At 42.8% G+C, this 15,804-nt stretch overlaps 1 protein-coding gene across 19 annotated transcripts in view; it reads left to right on the top strand.

Moving 5' to 3' along the window:
* The first annotated feature begins 6,155 nt into the window (after positions 1-6,155).
* Positions 6,156-15,804, top strand: part of KIDINS220 (kinase D interacting substrate 220) — a 99,640-nt gene continuing 89,991 nt past the window's right edge. For 10 of the 19 annotated variants that reach the window (XM_082357591.1, XM_082357590.1, XM_082357581.1 and 7 more), the window contains exons 1-2: positions 6,987-7,125; positions 13,174-13,302. In XM_082357591.1, the coding sequence (XP_082213717.1) occupies positions 13,195-13,302 (108 nt within the window). In that variant the 5' untranslated portion in view covers positions 6,987-7,125; positions 13,174-13,194. Of the gene's footprint in view, positions 6,422-6,954; positions 7,126-13,173; positions 13,303-15,804 lie in introns of those variants that run through there. The other 9 variants (XM_082357592.1, XM_082357596.1, XM_082357585.1 and 6 more) reach the window with 5 other exon arrangements.

Raw genomic sequence — 15,804 nt, forward strand, 5'->3', positions numbered from 1 at the left:
CTAGTAGTTCTCCAGGGGGTTCTGTTAGCTGGGGTTACCAAAGTTTTATACTGACTGCACATTGCTCCAGGCTTAGTTTTCAGATATCTCGATACACTGCTATTTGGCTGGTATTATCTACTTTTCTTTATACCCCTTCCATACTCTGGTTATATAACTGTATTCGTCATTTTTTGACTATACCTCACTCACATTCCTGCTTAAAATGCTTCTACCTGCTGGAAGAACCAGCTCAAATCTTATCTTGACTAAGAAGTCTTCCCAGCTTCCTCCAAATTGTAGTCTCTCTTCCTTTTCACAGCATACATCAAAATATCCAGAGTGAAGCATGAAGAGAAAAAAAAGTTAGAAAACACAGAGAAGAGAGTCGGAGCTGTAGAAGATATGGTGAAAAGGTCTAGCCTATGAGTGATTGGAGTTCCAGAAGGGGAGAAGAGAGAATGTTAGAGAAATGTCTGATGTTGACGAAAAGTGTCAGTTACTGTGGACTTTACAGATAAACAGTGGAACCTCAAAGGGCCAGGAAGGGTAATCCCAGAAAATCTTATAATTTATTATAAAGTGATAGTAATTCAGGCAGTGTTGTATTGGCTCAAGGATACCCAAATGCATCAATCAATCAAGTTGAAGTCAATTTAACTCAGTAAAGAACCACTTGGTAGGCAATTTGGAAGTAGAGGAGAAAAGATTTAATGCTTCATAAGAAACACATGGAAAAGCAGCTATCTTTAGGATAAATATTTTAACTGAAGTACAGTTAATTTACAATGTTGTATTAGTTTCAGGTATACAGCAAAGTGTTTCAGTTATACATATATACGTGTGTGTATATATATAAATATATATATATAAATATATATTAATTATTTTTCAGATTTTTTTCCCTTACAGATTATTACAAGATATTGAGTATAGCCCTGTGCTATACAGTAGGTCCTTGTTGGTTATCTATTTTATATATAGTAGTGTGTATATGTTAATCCCAAACTCCTAATTTACCCCTCCCCCCCAAATGTTGGTTTTAAAGAAAGCTATAGGTTATATGATTAGAATCATTAGTAACAGAGGAGTTGAATTTAATGCTATGTTAAATGATGTGCTATCCTAAATTTCTAATGTATCTTTAGCAAGCAAAACCTGCTTGATAATTTAAAATATGAAAAAATGACACTTAATTTCATGATTAAGGTAAGAGACAGGTGTAATTTCAAAACATATACCAACTAGCAGATCTGAATTACATAGTTTTTATGGCACAATAAAATTAAACATTAATTCATAGTCTCATCCAACTGAAGGGGTTGAAAAAATCAACCAGTGGACCGAATGCAATATTAACTATCCCTTTCTGTTCCAGCTCTTGTTCCCTTTTATGGGAATCCGTGCTGATGAGTGAACTTTGGCTTCAGAGGCTAGGAGGGATTCAAGGTTCCAACTTAGCTAGAACGAGATGCTGAGATCCTGGAAATGGAAAGAGTTCCACATTTTCAAGAAGGGAACAAAGCACTAGACCTCTTACTAACTTAAGATTGCCCTAAAAATGCTTTTGATATAAAACTCAAAACGAGTACGGTTGGGTGTCAACCTTGAGTAGGATTTCCTGACCATGTAACGCCCATTCCCACCACCTGGTCGATGTAGTTCCCCGACCCCTGCTGACTCTCCTCGTTGCTTAGAGGGCTTTGCTCTCCTCCCACCAATCCCCAGACACTGCTCGCTCTTCTGAGCTACCATGTCCTTGGGGCTTAGCCTATGCCATCTGGAGCTGATAGTATTTTCTGTTAGCATATTACCCATCTCCATAATTGGATTGAACTCTCATAGCGGGGCCCCGAATCTTCAATCTCTGTTAGTGAGTAAGAATTTGGCAGGTTTTTTTAAAATTAGTATTTTACTTTTATTTATTTATTTATTTATTTATTTATTGGCCATGCCACGTGGCTTGTGGGATCTTAGTTCCCCCACCAGGGACTGAATGTGGGCCCACGGCAGTGAAAGAGCTGATTCCTAACCACTGGACCGCCAGGGAATTCCAAAGAATTTGATGATCGAAAAGAGCTTTAGAGAGACTAAAACAGCCATGGCAAGGCAAGGGGTTGGCAACACCAACATGTGTCTGCCCTGCTGGTAGCTTCGTTTGACTTACGCTGAGCTTGCCAACCTCTAAAACCCAAAGTCGTTTTTATATTGATTCAGTTATAACTCTTTCTCTTTCCTCCAACTCTTCGTCTGACTCTTTTTCCACCACTCCCTGCCCGCCCCCCACTTGAAGGCAGGATTTTATATTTGCCCCTCTTCTATTGCCTCTCAAATCTGTGCTTAGCTCTGTCCGGGAGTGTGTTCCTTTTCTTCTGGCACCATCCCAGAGTTGAGGAAATGTCCTTCCACCTGTTTTTTGTGTAGCAGGAACATGCTGATTAAATGAGTCAGGGAGGAGATTGGCAAAGCTATCAAGAGAAATGATAGCGACAACCATCACTCCTCAAGGCAAAAAATGACATCTTAGGAACCTCCCTGTTACCTATCCCCTTCTCAATAAGAAATATTTAAAATAATGACTCTGGTCCATAAAGTTTTTGTTTCAAATCTCTGTTTAAGACGTCAGAGGACTCTGAGTGGTAAATTAGGGGAGATCTCTCTTCTTCAAATATCTCTGTGTTTTCCAAATTCAGAGAAAAACATTTTTTAAAGCAAGATGGTATGTGAAACATCTTAACATTTCCATGGAAAATCTGATGTACAATGAAACTGAAACCATGTAAAAAGATTGGACTGCTGAAATCATCATCCCAATATGCTGATACTGTTGAAAAAGATGAAAGCATGATTAAAATTACAGTTTTGGGTGGGGAGAGTGGTGAGGAATGGAAAGATAACTCATATTTTTCCTCCTCCATAATACATGACAAGTAAAAAAGCCAGACTCTTGAAGTGATTTGAGTGATTCTGCTGAAGCAAGAAACCCTTAGTATGCCTCTGCCAGAAAGATTTAGGCGAGCTGCATAAACCATAAAGAGACCAATGAAAGTGGAGAGAGTGATGCATTTGAAACAAAACTGAGGAGGAAGCATTTCAGTTCTATTTTACAACAGTCATATCATCACAACATGAGAGTCTGAGTCCATAAATATGAAAGGAGTCAACAGCATTTGGCAGAAGTTGGAAAATATTTAATTTATTAAATGTAACCATAATGTAGATAAAGAAGAATGGGCTACAGTGGGATCAAAAAGCTACTTTAAACAAGGTCCCACTGTATAACACAGAGAATTATATTGAGTATCCTACGATAGACCATAATGGAAAACAATATAAAAAAAGAATGTATATGTATGTATAACTGAATCACTTTGCTGTACAACAGAAATTAACACAACATTGTAAATTAATGATACTTTAAGAAAAAGTAATTAAAAAAAAGCAACTTTATCTTTCCTCAGGACAGCTCCTGTAAATGCTCCCTTCTCCTTCTTGTTTCCCAGACAAAATTTCTAATAGGTCTCATAATTTTTGTAATTTTTCTCATTACTCTTGGATCATTGAATATCACCTAGTCACGTTTGGTCATTAAAAATTCTCATTTTAGTAATGAAATGCCTGGCCTGGACTACTTATAAAACCCCGAACGTAAGATTTCTCCCGTCCCCAGTTCAGACCTGCAATGGAGGGGGGACCCTAGCTGATAACCCTATTCCCTGCTCCAGGCTTCTCCCCTTTCCTGCCATCCATGAACCCGACCCTTCTCTCATCTTCCATTCAAACATTTGCCAAAGGAAAGCCTGTTTCTAGTAGCTTCTTTCCAGGCTGTCATCTGGACTGCTTTTAAAATGTGCCTGAAAGGACAACTTGTACACCGAATATCTTCAGGATTTTTATCTGGGGAGAAGAAGTGGGGAGGGGATTCAGGTAGTGTGGGTGATGGTCTTAGTGTCTGGGACTCAATGTCCCACTTCTAGACCGGGATTTGCAAAGTCCTTGACCGAGAAGCCCCCAGCTGTGGTGCAGCGGTGCTCGGGACCACCTCAGCTGGAGGACCACTGCTTGCTGTCCCCCCCGCCCCCCCTGCTTTCTGTTATATTCCAATCGTCCCCAAGAGAGGCGTTCTGGTGGCGCTGGTTCACTGCTGCTCAGTGTGGCGCACGCCTGCTGGGCATGAGCCAGCCTCCTGGACTTGCTGTGGAGAGGCCAGCTCACCAACCAGGCATTGCCTCCTGGAGTTACAGAAAGTACGGGGTGAAGCGGCTGGGGGTGGTCGTGGTGAGGCGGGCTGGAACGGTGAGGACTGTCACGGGGGCAGCTCTCTTCTCAAAATGGGGTTCCATAGGGGAAGCACTTAGGGACTCAAGACCCCTTCTCCCTGAGTCACCATTTCATAGCTGACACACCTCAGTGAGATCTTGCAGGGCCCAATCTCTGCTATGGAATCCACATTTTCCCTTTGTGTCCCCAGGCTCATCCAGAAAGCCCGTCAACATCCCAGGGGAAGAGCAAATCTCTTGGAGAGTAGCTCAGAAGGTCAAGAAACTCAAAGACAAGGTTTAATGTACAGACAACTTTCTTGCAAGAAGAGCAACCCACATTTGCCCCACTACTAGGAATCCTGGAAACAAATCTAACCATCGTGGGATGAGAGTGCAGCTTTTTCACACGTGGTAACCCAGAGGTGTCAGGAAGTGTAGGAAGTCTCATCTCATTTTTAATATTTTTGCCCAGGGATTCTTAACCACTTTTGTGTTGTAGCCCTTTTTGGCAGACAGGTAAGACCTACGGCTGCCTTCTCAGAATGTGTTTAAATAGATAAAAATAAAATCAATATGATTACAAAAGACACCAATAATATTAAAATGCACTCATTAAAATATTTTAAAAACAACCCCCCACCCCCAAAATAACAAGAACAAAAAAGAAAGCCTTTCAAACGCCTTGCTGATGATTCAGATGGCTCCTTGTGATAGAGCCCTGGCTCCCACGCTGGGGCCATAGATCCCTGTGAAACCACAGATTCCAATTCCCATGTCGCTTTCACAACCAGTGGCTACTAAAAGGCCACCTGCTATACTGTGTAGGTCCTCGAAAACTTGCTTGACACTGAAAAGGGATATTCATATCTGCTATCACCGATTTGGACACAATGGGACAAAAACCACGTCTGAGAATGGTGTTCCGTTGGAAGATATTTTAAAAATCCCCAACAAGGGTCGAGTTTTGACTTTTAGAAAGATCTACAGATGATTTTGATGTGCCACCTTTGGGCACCATTGAAAAGCATCTGAAATGGATCACTCTGGCAACTCATGGAAAAAGCCAACAAGGAGCCAACATGTGGCTCCATCAGATGTTGGTGTGGCGTGCATGGACAATGAGAGGACACCCCAAAGTGTGTGACGAAGTCATAAATGGTGCTCTTTCTTCCTTAAAGGCTTTCCAAGGCCTCACACTGCTCTAAACAGGGTGAGGGAAGCTGGTGCGGAACCAGAATGGAGTGAACCTTATAGTGGGGGCGAGGCAAGGAAACAGGTTAAATATGCCTTAATACATACTTCTGGAATACCTACTGTGCCCCAGGACTGTGGAGTAACAAGGTGAATACAGAAGATGGATGATGAACTCTGGTTGAGGTCATGCAGAAAGCTACACAAGAGGGGACTGCTTAGGCTGCGTCTTAAAGGACAAATAGAATTCATCTGTTGGACTCAGCTGGACAAGAGGCAGGAAAGACTATCCAGGGGAGAGGGAACCACACTTTGGAAACAAAATGGAGACGAGAAAGAGCATGGCCCAATGTTCCAGGAACTGAACTTGCCAGCCTAGGGCGGGGCACATGGGAGGAGAGTGGTGGACAGTACAATGGCAAGAAGTCTGGCAGGGGCCAGCTCCAGAGGAGCCTTGCCTGTTACGTACTATTTGGGAATCTGCTCTATGGAAATGGAAGGCTGCTGAGGAGTTTAATCAAAGAAGTGACATGATCCCAATCTCCTGGGGAGATGGTTAGTGGGGCACCAGCAGAGGCAGGGAGGGTAGTTGGGGGCTTTTGATATATAGTCCTGGTGGGGAGCTTCTGAAGCCTTTAAGCAGCTCAGGGGTGATGAAAGTGGCTGCAGTCAGGCGGTGTGGGCTGATTGGATGACGTTAGGGAGGGGCGGAGGGAGGTGCATGACTTCCCAATTCCTGCCTCGGTGGATGGGGGCAGGAGACAGGTCCCCCGACAGTGTCACTACAGGAGGATCACACCAGGTCGGGAGGGTGACGAGTCCAGCTTTGAGATGAACTCTGGAAACATTAACCAATTTGAAGGGAGGTGAAATCTGAGAGGAGCAGCTAGAGAAATGGGAGGAAAACGAGGAGAATCAGAGTCACAGAAGCGGAGGGAGGTGAACATTTCCAGGAGGGAGTCGCGAGGGAAACCGTGAGTGGAAAAAAGGTCAGTCACATTTGGCCGCCGGCAGGTCAGAGGTTCCTTCTGCAGAGACCCGGGTGAGGCCGGGCTGCCGGGTTGCAGAGGGGGGAGTGAGGAAGCGGGGGAGGCGGTGGGCTCTCTGGGCCGGGAGAGTAGATGCCACAGGTGTTCTGGGTTCAGGAGGACGGGATTTCAGCTAGCCTCCATTCGCAGTATGTTTGCAGAGTGGTCTGAAGTTATAATTGCGGTTTATTTCTCTGCATAAGCTTTGATGATAATGGTGAACTGGGATAAGAAACTCGCCATAATATGAAGAGTGACACTGAAGATGAAGAAAATATTGCCTGGGGCGCTTGCCAAAATACGCCAGAATTTGGAGGCCAGAGAGAAGGTGCCGAGGGCGGCAGGGCTGGGTGACTCGCTTCCCTCGCCCCAGCCCGCCTACCCCCCCGTTGCTCCCGCCGGCGCCGGCAGCCCCACCCAGCCCCGCCTCCTTCGGGCTCCCAGGGCAGACACGGGGCGTGGCCACCCGCCGCCCCGCCCCTCAGCCCGGGTCACGTGATCTGTCAGTTTGCGGAGATGGGGGGGAAGATGGCCGCCGGCTGAGGTGAGGGCGACGCGCTGAAAGCCGCGGTCTCTCCCTTTCTAGTCTTCTGACAGCGCCTGCGGCAAAGCGGGCCCTTTCCGCCCGAGCTGTGGAAGCCGTCCTGGGGCCAGGTTCTGAGACGGTCGGTGTGGTGGTCGGCGGGGAGGGGCCGTGGTGGGGTGTGTAGGGGGACTAGGCCGAGCGAGGAGGGAGCGGAGGAAGGGTGAGGCCGGGTGTGGGGAAGGGGCCGTGGCCGGGTGAGGGGGGCGCGAGGCCGAGTGCGTGTGCGGGGTCGAGGGAGGGGAGGGAGGGGGCGGGGTGGGGCCGGGGGGCGCCGGTGTCCGGCTTTCCGGGCTGGTCCGCGCTTGCTGGGGCGCCGGGAAGGTCTTGGACTTGCTGTCGCAGGTGGTCAGCCTTTTGCGGGGGTGAGATGGGGGATGCTAGTGAAACAAGTGTCTTTTGGTTTGTTTTTCGGAGCAGCCGCAGGCACACCCACCACCTCGAGAACCCCCTTAGCTGGTACCGCTAGGGCAGGCGTTCGAGGTTTCTTTCCCTGGGCTTCCACGGAGGAGGTGGTTGGTTTTTCTCCCTTTGCTTTCATATTGGGCTCCATTACGCCATTGTCCTGTGCAGGCCGTTATATCAGCAAAATATCAGCAAGCCATTGATTACGACGCTTCCTTGGCTTATTTATAGGGAAGCGATTTGTCAGCCAGTAACGTTGGATTATTTTTCTTTAAAATTGTTTTGACACATAGTCAGGTTTAAACCAGTGAAGAATATTTTCTTATTAATAACCATTTATGGAGCCATCTTTGCTAGCCGCTAGGGGGCACTGGTTAAAAATGTAGCTTTCTTAGCCTTACCCTCAGAATTCCCATTCAGCGGGCCTGGGGTGTGGCTCAGGAATCACCCCTTCAGACAGGTGACTGTGATACGTTCTGTCACTGTCCCCACTTTGACGACACTGAGGATCAGACATCTAAATTTTTTTAAAGCACCTTAGGAGACACTGATGCAGAGCCAAGGGTGAGAAATGCGGCGGCAAGGTTGTGTTCTTTGTTCTCTAGCTTTACGAGCGTGGACACTTTCATCAGAATCATTTTGGGGTGCTTGTTAAAATGTCAGTGTCTGCGCCCCAGATCTACTGAATAGGATTCTCTGGGGGGAGAAGCCCAGGGAATTTGTGTATTGACAAGCTTCCTGAGTAACTTTGATGCACACAAGTTTGAGAATCTTTGTTTTACACTCTGTGCGAGTGACTTCCAGATCTGTTTTCCCAAAAACTGGGTGGATTCTCCAACCCAGGTTTTTTCGAGCACCTCACGTTCAGCATGCAGGAGTGGTGGGGAAGGAGGAGATACTAACCGAACAGAGGAAGGTCCTGACCTTCTCCGGACTTCACTCTTTTTTTTGTTAGTGGCACCACCATCCTCTCATCACCTATGCTTGGTATCTAGTCACCTTTGACCAGTTCTTTCATTTCTGGTCACATAATTTTTAAAATTTCTACATCCAGAATCTCTCTTCTGGATATTTTGGTAGGTCAAAGGGTCCAATATGGGGGATTTTATACTGTTCAAGTTCATGTCTCTCACTTCTTCTGCATCCCTACCGCCTGTCCCCTCTCCTGTGGGCTCTTCTGGTCGTTGTCTGACTGGCATCCAGGGTTCTGATTCTGGGCCGCATACACTGCTGGGGGAAATTTTTCCTAGGATCATGTGAGTGTGCCATCCGCCTCTTCCTGCTTTTGCTCAGTTTCTCTGCTACTGTATTAGGGCTGTTTAGAAGGCGAGGGACAGAGATTTACTCTTTTACCTCAGGGAGAAGGAGATTTGCAGGACTGACTGAGAACCGGAAGGAAATCGGGATCTAAGGCAGCTCCACCTTCTGTACATCTCTGAGGGGCCACGTTTGTTTTCTCTCTTAGGAGGAGTCTTCTCTGTTCACATCTGTTGGATCCCCTCTCTGCTGACTGGCTGAGAGGAATCTCATTGGCCCAGCTTATCTTGTGAGCAGTCACCTGTCCTCACGTGCTCGTCACTGGTTGTGGCTGATGGTAGAGAAGATGGCTGTGGAGGGTCGCGGGAGCTGTGGGCAGGCAGAGTCCTACAGAAGAGGCGTATTTAGTACACCTATGCAGTTATTCAGTCTGGCAGTTATCTTCGATGTTTCTACTTGCTCTGGACCTGTAACAGGTTCTGGGGACATAAGAACAAAAGAGAGACAGCCCTTATCTTGCAGAGACTACAGATCTAACCACCCTTACTTTCCAGTCTTAGCTCTAACTTTTTACTTACCGTCCCTGTCCACGCTGTTCGTTGTTTCCTGGACATACACTACATAGTCACTCAGCCCGCTCTGTGTTCCTTCTGTTCCTCTTGCCTGGTAGGCCCTTCTTCCATTTCCCACCAGTGGACCCATTCTTCAAGGATCAACACAAAGTGATACTTCCGTGATATTCCAGTAAGAGTAGGAACTTCTCTTCAGAACTCTCATAGCACTTTGGGTTTCTCCAGCACTGTTCTACCTTAAATTATGACTTGGATTTATCTGGATACTACACATTTGCTTTTTGAATTATGTTGGGCAAGTTACTTGTGTATGAAACCTGTTTTCTTATCTGTAAAATGAGAAATAATACTTAAGATTATTGGAAAATCAAATAGATCATAGATGCAAAAGCATCTCATAAACTATAAGGTGACGTGTAAATGCTCTTTTCGTGATGAAGTTCTTTTATGTCTCCTAGTGAATGGTAAGCTTGTTGAAGGCTTGATAGGAATCCACTAAAGGCTATCACGGGCCTTGCATGTGATGGTGCCCCGGAAATATTTGCAGAACAGTTGAGATCTTGCCCCCTGGGCTGCCTTCGTTCACCTGATGCCTATTGAGCCTATCCTTTGTTCCTGGAAACGTGTCAGGCATGGGGGAAACAGTGGTGACCAAAGCAGACATGCTTCCTGCCTGGGAACACAGTCACTGCAATGAAGTGCAGTGTATCTTTAAGGAAGACTGAGAAAGGAGGAGGGAGAGAGGAGGCCCTAAGCTGGTCTGGGAGGGGGGTGGGCGGTCAGGGAAGCCTCACTGGGGGAAGTGACTTTTAAATTGAGACCTCTAGGCTGTCTGTCGGTGGGTTGGGCATACGTGTCTGTCGGGATGTCGGGATGATGGGGAGGAGATCCTGGTCCTTGTGAGGGGGAGGGGGAGGATGGCTTCAAGCTGACAGGGAATTTCTGAGAATGACAAGAGCGGAGGATGGGACGTGGGCGGTGAGGGTATTTGTTTTTAGGTGAGAATGGAACCTGTTGAAAGGATTCATTTAAGAGGGAAAGCACGGCTAATCAAAAGTGAAGCCTCTGAGGGAGGGATTGGGAGACCTGGCTGTTGAAGAACATAATCTGATTTACTGGGCACACTTGAGATCAAATTCTTGATTTGTTAGAAGCCTGGCTCATGGGAATCATTTTATAACTGTCAGCTGTGGTAGACTGTTTTCTCCTGTTAAATCAATAAATGTGATGTGACCATCAAATTCAATTCAGGAAACATTTAACAATTATTTAATATGCACAAGAAATGGTTTTAGGCGCTTCTGAATTTGTGAAGGTAAAACTTGTGAAGTTCCTCCCGTTAAGAAACTTAACAGTAAAAAAGGGATGGGTGGATGAATGCAGAGATTACCAGAATTCCAGGCGTGTAATGCTGAACGATCAGCAAAGCCTGCTCTAATATTTCCCCCTAAATACACAAAGTAGAGAATCGTAATGAACCCTCATGTACCCATCCCTCAGCTCCAGCCAACCAATTTTATTTCAGCCATTTCTCTCTTCCCCCAGTCACCTCTTTTCTCCTCCAGTACTTTAAAGAGCCCTAAGTCTCCACAGGGCAGAAACAGTGTATTATTCAACTTGTCAGTGATAACCTGAAGCATTGTAAATTACAGACTTCCAACAGACTACTGTTAGATCGAACTGTTATTCAATTATGGCTGTGTAGAATTGCATTTTCTCAGAACTGTATGACAAAGGTAGATCACCTTTCCTTAATAGAGTCGTTTAAAGAATATCTTTCAGGTGGCTTAAGGCAAGGCAGCTTCAATTTTTTTTTTTTTCTATTACCATTTTCTGCTTAATCTTAGTCTAAAGGGATCTAAGTCTAAAGTCTTTTAATGTTAGTCACAATCTATGAGTGATAACTTTTTAAGTTTTATGTATCTCAAGGTGATACACATACCATCCACATACCAGATTGGGGGAGAGAGGTAACAAGATTTGAAAATCTTAAGAGTTTCAATTTTTTTTTTTTTTAACAACTGAGGTCAGTGTCTATAACTACTTTTCTTTACTATGCTCATTCCAGTCTTGTGTGATATTATAGTGAGGAAAAATATTTGATCTAAATAAGGACTTTGTCAGACATTTGCATGTGTGTTTAAAATTTTTATTTTAAAGTAATTGCAAACTTACAGAAAACTTGTAACAATAGTACAAAGAACTCTCTTTTACACCTTAACCAGATTCATCAGGTGTAACGTTAAAATTTAGGGTGCACATAGCCTCTGTAATTATAAAATATTCCTGTTAATTCCGTAACCATTTAATGACGATGTACCAAGCCTTTCCTTAGTTGCCGAGGCTGAAAAGGTGAGACATGATCTTGTTTTCAAGGATTTCAAAGTAAATGAATAATTGTGATATGTTATTATAAGTGTAACACTGCAGGTATGCATGACATATAGGTGTACTGGGTGAAACTGACCAGGGCGGGGCAGGGCAGACTGAGGGGAAGAAAGGGGGGAAGGTCCCAGAGGAGGAGCCCCCTGAGGTGGATTTTGAAGGAATGTTTCGGTTTGTTGGAAAGTTAAAGGCGGGTGAAGAATTCCAGGTGGGTGGATCAGTGCAGGCTCGTTCGTTCTTAGATGTTGGGTGTCTGCTGTGTGCCGGGCACTGTTCTACATGCTGGGGATTCAGCATCAGACAAGACGCAAGTAGTCTCTACTCTCAGTGAGCTGCATTTTTGAGGTGGGATGGGCAATGAGGAGGCAGATGAAAAACCCAAAAACCAAAAAACAAAGGTTTCTTGAGCAATGCTAAGTGCTGTATGGAAAAGTAAGGCAGGCTTGTGCCATGAGGAATGATAGTGGGGGTGATGGCTGTTTCATACACAGTGGTCAGGGACGCGCTGATCAGGTGACATTCGAACAGAAACCCTGCGTAGCCTGAGCAAAATGAAGGAGAAAGAGAGTGGTAGATAAGCTCAGGGACATGGAGAGGAGCTGGAGTAGGTCAAGCAGGGCCTTTTGGGCTCTGATAAGGAATTGGGGTTTTTATTTCGAGTGAGAGGACAACTGTTGGGGAGTTTGGAGCACAGCATGGCCATGATGTGACTCAGTGATTTAGGAGTGGTGTTCCAAATGCAGGGGGAGAATTGAGCAAAGGCAGGCGTGCGGAGCATGTGAAAGATACAGATTCAGGGGCTGCACCAGGACCTGCTTGTCAGAATCTCCGAGGGAAGGGCCCAGGCATCTGTGTTTTACAAGCTCGAGGGGATTCTGATGTATATTATGATTTAAGAAGCTCTGGTCCAACTTACATTTTCAAAAGATCACCTGGTTGCCTTGTGGAGGATAGACTGGGGGGAAGGCAAAATGGAGGAAGGGAGAGCAGTTGGGATCTAGGTGAGAGGTCACGGTGGCTGGACCAGGGTGGTTGTGATGGAGGTGGTGAGTGGTGACCAGATGTGAAATACATTTTATAGGTAAAACCAAAGGATTTGCTAATAGATTGAATGTAGAGTGTAAAGGGATGAGATAAGTCATGGATAATGCCTTCATGGTTCTTCATGGTTTTTTTCATGGTTTTGACCTTGGAAGGACGGAGCTGGAGTGGCCGTTTACTGAGACGGAGAATGTAGCAGGAGAGGCAGTGGAGCGCTTTCTTTTATTTGTGGGTGGTGGTGAGGAGGAGGGTTTGGGGGATGGGTCTGGAGTTTGGGGTTTGGATGAGTTAAGAGAGAGATGAGTGTGAGTCTTGGGAAGAGAGGGGTGGGCATTTTGAGAGCTGAGCTACGGGGCCTTGTTTTTACTCCTGCCAGTGGAGGTGTATTTGTACAAGTTTAAGGTTAAGAAAGTAATATAGTTAGTAGTAACTTTTTTTTCCTAATCCCAAATTATGATCTGATTTAACAGGTATTGTAGCTTTCTGTGAAAATGTCAGTTCTCATATCACAGAGTGTAATAAATTATGTAGAAGAAGAAAACATTCCTGCTTTGAAGGCTCTTCTTGAAAAATGCAAAGATGTAGATGAGAGAAATGAGGTAAGACCAAGTTTCTAAAATTAAATTCTTCTTACAAATATTTGTTGACTACCCACTATGTATGAGGCACTGTGCTAAGGATAAAGGTAAGTAAGAAATTTGTAGTTCTCACCCTCAGTAATGATATAATTTCTTATAGTTAAAAGTGCTTTGAATTCTGTATTGTTGGAATACATTTGAACTTATATAAATGATTGAATATTGAATTTATGCTTTATGATTGAGACTTATGTTTAGCTTTTTTCCAGATAGAACAGTCACTCTTCAAGAAGTTTAATTACTGAAATCAAAAGTGTTTCTAGGAAATTTTACAAGAGCTTCTAGACCCAATCTTCTCATAAGTAGATTAACCAAAAAAAGATTAACCAGACAAAATTAGGACTTTCTAAAATATTTTCTTTCCTGGAGCCTCAACCCTCTTCCCAAGTTGTTCATTCCACACGCCTTGGGATTTTAAAGACTTACATCTTTAAGAGACAGTTAAATAGGTCATGTGTTCTGTTTAATGAGACAGGGAAGTATATATTGATCATTTTCATTAACTCGTATTAGATATTTCTATTCAACAATACAAGCAAGTAAAATGTTGATTATTTTATTGTGAACAGCCAAGCTGCAACATTTTAGGGACTAATAAACTTATTGTATGAATTTTTTAAGTGGCAAAGTATGTATGTTTTATAAAACTGAAGAAAAATAATGCTTTTTCTTAGGACTGTATTTCAGTACAGTGTAAATTTTTTTTTTTTTTGCCAGTGAATAAGATGAACATGGACTGATTTTAGTTTTACACAAATGTATATGTATGTATATGTGTATATGTGTGCACATATATGTATCTGTGTGTGTAGACATGCAGAGTTTTATTTATGATTTTTTTTTACAGTGGGGAAAAACCATAAAATTTACCATCTTAACCATTTTTAGGTGTACAGTTCAGTGGTGTTCAGTAGTGTTAAGTAATTCACATGTTGTGAAATATTTCCAGAACTTTTTCAAATCTGAAACTCCTTATCTACTATACAACTCCCTATTCCCCCTACCCTGACCCCAGCACCTGGTAACCACCATTATACTTTCTGTCTTTATGAATTTGACTACTCTAGGTACTTCATAGAAGTGGAACTGTACAGTGTTTGTCTTTTTGTGACTGGCTTATTTCATTTAGTGTAATATCCCCGAGGTTCATCCATGTTGTAGCATGTGACACGATTTCCTTCCTTATTAAAGCCAAATAATATTCCATTATATGTATGTACCATGGTGTGTTTATCCACTTATCCATTGATAGACAGTTGGGTTGTTTCCTCCTCTTTGCTGTTGTGGATCCTGCTGCTATGAACATGGGTATGCAAATATTATAAATGTTTTGAAAGCTGCTGAATCAACAGTTATTACTTTATTATTATTATTTTTGACATGGGGTACTTAGTTGTATTAAATGTTAGCTCTTGTTAGAGAAATCGTGATATAAAATTTTTATTATTGCAATACAGTGATGATAGCTAATGTTTTTATTGACTATTTATGCAGATATGGTAATGGTTCTGTATATTTAGCTCATTTAATTTGCATAGAAACTCCATAAAAAATTATACTCTTATTTATCTTGACTTACAGATAAATGACTTAATCCTTCAGTTTCCTATCCAAGATATTACCTGGTGAAATCCAAATTGAACCCATTCTGTTCGACTTCAAACAAGCTATGATCTGTTTATGCTCTTTTGTCTTTGAGTCTTAAGCTTATGTTCATCTAATGATAATGTTCATCTAATGATAATTATGTTCATCTAATGATAATGTCTATATCTTCAATGTTCATCTAACTTATGTTCATCTAATGATAATGTCTGTATCTTCAGTGTTTCTATATTAAACAAACTATATTTTGGTTAGTTGACCTCATTATTCCCTTCTATGATTTTGAATAGTCAACAATTGTTATGCATAAATGAGATAAAATTAATAGTTGGAGATTGTTCATTGTTATAAAAGAACTGCTTATGGAAGTAGTCATTTTATTAGCATATATTAGCATATTTGGAATAATAAAATGATAGTTTAAAAAGATTAAGTTTTACTTCATAGACAGTTTCTTTGGGAATATTGAGAAAATAGCTTCACTTGGAGAAAAATAGCACATAATAAGCATAAACTTAAATTAATCTTATTCACATAAAAAATGAAGTGTATTTGGTATAGAGCTTAACTTGTCATCATGCATGCAGTAGCATTTAATGGTTATTAGTGATATTTATGTCTAGTTTAGTATTCTATAAATTAAAATTGGATTTTTAAAATAATGCTTTGAAGCAACCTGGGATTTTTTACATTATGGCTTAATGTGAAGGTTGTGGAGAAAGTAACTTTCTCAAGGCCTTTTTTAGCATTTTGCTTCTACAGCTTCTGATTAAATTTAATTTTTATAGAATTCTAAAAAGTTGCTTAGACCTTCCCTCTTTCTTGCCTTTAAAAAGTGAAGTACTTAATTACCTCATG

Source organism: Balaenoptera borealis (assembly GCF_965194805.1).
Source record: "Balaenoptera borealis genome assembly, chromosome: 15".
NCBI lineage: Eukaryota > Metazoa > Chordata > Mammalia > Artiodactyla > Balaenopteridae > Balaenoptera > Balaenoptera borealis.